Source organism: Pavona decussata, unplaced genomic scaffold (genome assembly GCF_977016875.1).
Source record: "Pavona decussata unplaced genomic scaffold, jaPavDecu1.1 SCAFFOLD_114, whole genome shotgun sequence".
Lineage (NCBI taxonomy): Eukaryota > Metazoa > Cnidaria > Anthozoa > Scleractinia > Agariciidae > Pavona > Pavona decussata.
This window is the reverse complement of record NW_028145528.1, coordinates 2,132,604-2,135,179: the sequence shown is the minus strand read 5'-3', so window position 1 is coordinate 2,135,179 and position 2,576 is coordinate 2,132,604. Positions and strand designations below refer to the sequence as shown.

Below are 2,576 nucleotides of genomic sequence, written 5' to 3'. Positions count from 1 at the left end.
CATATTCGTTATGTGTACATTTTTCTTAATTCTACTTTCACTTGTTTTCGTGAAAGAAAACATTGCGGAAAGGCTACTTCTTTAAGCATTCCAAATAAGGTTTTATTTTTCAGTAAGAAAATTGTTCTATGATTCATCTAGTACCAGAGCGCCGTGTCAACGTTTCATTAAAAGTAGGACGATACCCAATACGGGAGAGTATGTTCTGAACACAGAGTGAAAGACAGAATTTGTTCCAAGCTTTATTCTAACACACCAAAACCTTTCGTTATGAATAATAATAATAATAATAATAATAATAAAAATAATAATAGTAATAATAGTAATAATAATAACAATTATAATATTTAATATTTATATTGCGCATTTTCTATGAAAATAATCAAATGCGCATTACAGACATTACAATAAAATCCAAAGGCAAAAGAAAATAATAAGAACCCATTAACATTACAATTACTAAGGAATAAAAAGACGAAAACTACCATATTTACAATTGGCTACAAGATGGCTATAAGACGGCAATATTCACAATGAAATACCTCCTGACTTCTCAGAGAACAGTTCTTTCAAGTCTTTCTGAAAACTTGGCTCTTTACCACGGATGTCACATAGCAAAAGTTAAATATGTCATTAAAGTTCCTAACTTGCTTTCTAACAGTTCAGCTTTCACATTTTACCGAGTAACAGAAGCTGGGTTTGCAGAAGGCGGAAGTCCATCAGAATAGCGGGGAGGGCGGACCAGTAACAGTTGGAAAAATACATGTTGATGTTCATTTGTCTTGCTTGAATCTCACAACGTAGGTTACTATTTTAAACTCCTCTTTTATGTCCCTTTTGAGTAAAGCGTAAGCTAAAGGGTTAATGGCGGAGTTTAAAACTAAAAGAGGTATTTTGTATTCAGTGTCGTTACATTTTTTAGTGAAACTAACTGATAACAAAAAGACGGAACAACTTATAAAAAGGCTGTAACACACAAGAAACAAGCTTACAACAATCAACATTATTTTAAGTGTGGTCTTCTCGTGACTTTTGTACAAAACGTGGTGGTTAAAGCGTATCTGTTTTGCCAAGATGCGTGCAGATCTATCTTGTTTATAAACAACATGTACCATGGATCCAACCAAGAAAATTAACATAAAACAAGGGAAAATTTCAAAGAGCGTCAAAATAATCCAGATATGCACAGTTAAGATAAATGTGGATGACAAAATAACCGAGAATGTCGGTAGAATCCGAAGAACAACTGAAATTACCCAAGAAAAGAAAATCATTTGGCTGACGCGGCGGCGGCTCATGAAAGTCAAATTCACAACTGCAAAATAGCGGTCTAGTACTAAACTGCACAAGTTTGTCACGGAAGCGTATCCGAACAACCACCTAATCGAACGCGACCAAGACATCCAATCCTGAGGCCACTTGCAGCTGCCTGTAACATCGCAATAGTACAATGAGGGAACAACGCTTAACCCAACACAGAAGTCCGCCACTGCAAGTGAAATGACAAACGCGTTGGTTTTGGTGCGGAGCTGTCGTTTGGTGCACACAAGGAAGATGATAAATCCATTTCCAGTTATCGTCAGAATGGAAAGAAACCAACCAAGAATCCAGAACCAGGTTTTCATTTCGCATTTAAGAGTTTTTCATCCGGTTATTTATCAGAACTGAATGGGCATCGATGGCACTTTAGGCTCCACCAAAATGCGCAAAATAATACTTTTTAAAAAACATCTGGTTTCGTCTTAGCCTGCTGACATTAAATAACTTATGGACATCTTGACGTCATAATTATGAAAACACACTGGACTGCAGGAGTAATTGCGCTTTGTTAAGTTGCAAAAAAAGGGAAAAGCCTCTGGCTATCCTTTTTACAAGGTACAACACAGGGAAATATGTAGCAAAGCTCTACCTTGGGTTGAGATTTATATGGATATTCATTTAGTATTAAGTTAGTTAAAAGTCATACCTGATGGCACACAGCGAGGAAAATCTTATGAACCCATTCAGCCCCAGTTACAGTCCACGTGAGTTAAAGGGATCATGATTTTTGAGAATCCAAACACAGGTTGTATTTAGCAGAACTATCAGCAGAGGCCGGTTATTCCGGCAGTTGTTGATCATCGTCCAGTCGCCTGGGTGCGGGATATGCAAAGTAAAACCGCCAGATTCAGTTTTTCTTCTATTAAAAACACCTACAGACCGGAATGTGCTTTCATATGAAGCCATTATCGCTTTAAAAAAATTATTTCAAATTCTGAAAAGAAGGCACAGCTTGTTGCCTTTAACTTTCTACGATTACTTCCCTTTCAAACCGTTTACACTAATCTTTACTCTATTCCCAAACACATTCTTAATTAACTTAATTGAAGAATGTAAAAAATCGCTTGAAACCTTTCAAAATAAAAAATCTCCGGGAGAAGATGGATTCACAGTTGAATTTTACAAATGTTTCTTTGAACTATTGGGCACTGATCTTGTCGCAAGTTTAAATGCCGCTTACGAATTGGGTGAGCTCTCCATCTCGCAACGGAGAGGAGTAATTACTCTCCTTCCGAAAGAGGACGGTCCTTTGTCAG

General features: G+C 36.8%; 1 protein-coding gene across 1 annotated transcript; it reads right to left on the bottom strand.

Annotated features, from left to right (window-relative positions):
• Positions 1 to 420: 420 nt before the first annotated feature.
• LOC146470142 (uncharacterized) lies at positions 421 to 1,625 on the bottom strand. The gene has a single exon (XM_085122053.1). It carries the CDS (start codon positions 1,623 to 1,625, stop codon positions 774 to 776), a length of 852 nt encoding a protein of 283 aa, XP_084978179.1. The 3' UTR covers positions 421 to 773.
• Between the last annotated feature and the right edge of the window lie 951 nt (positions 1,626 to 2,576).

Excerpts from the sequence above, each read along its gene's own strand:
- LOC146470142 (XM_085122053.1), bottom strand. The coding sequence starts at position 1,625 with ATGAAAACCTGGTTCTGGATTCTTGGTTGGTTTCTTTCCATTCTGACG.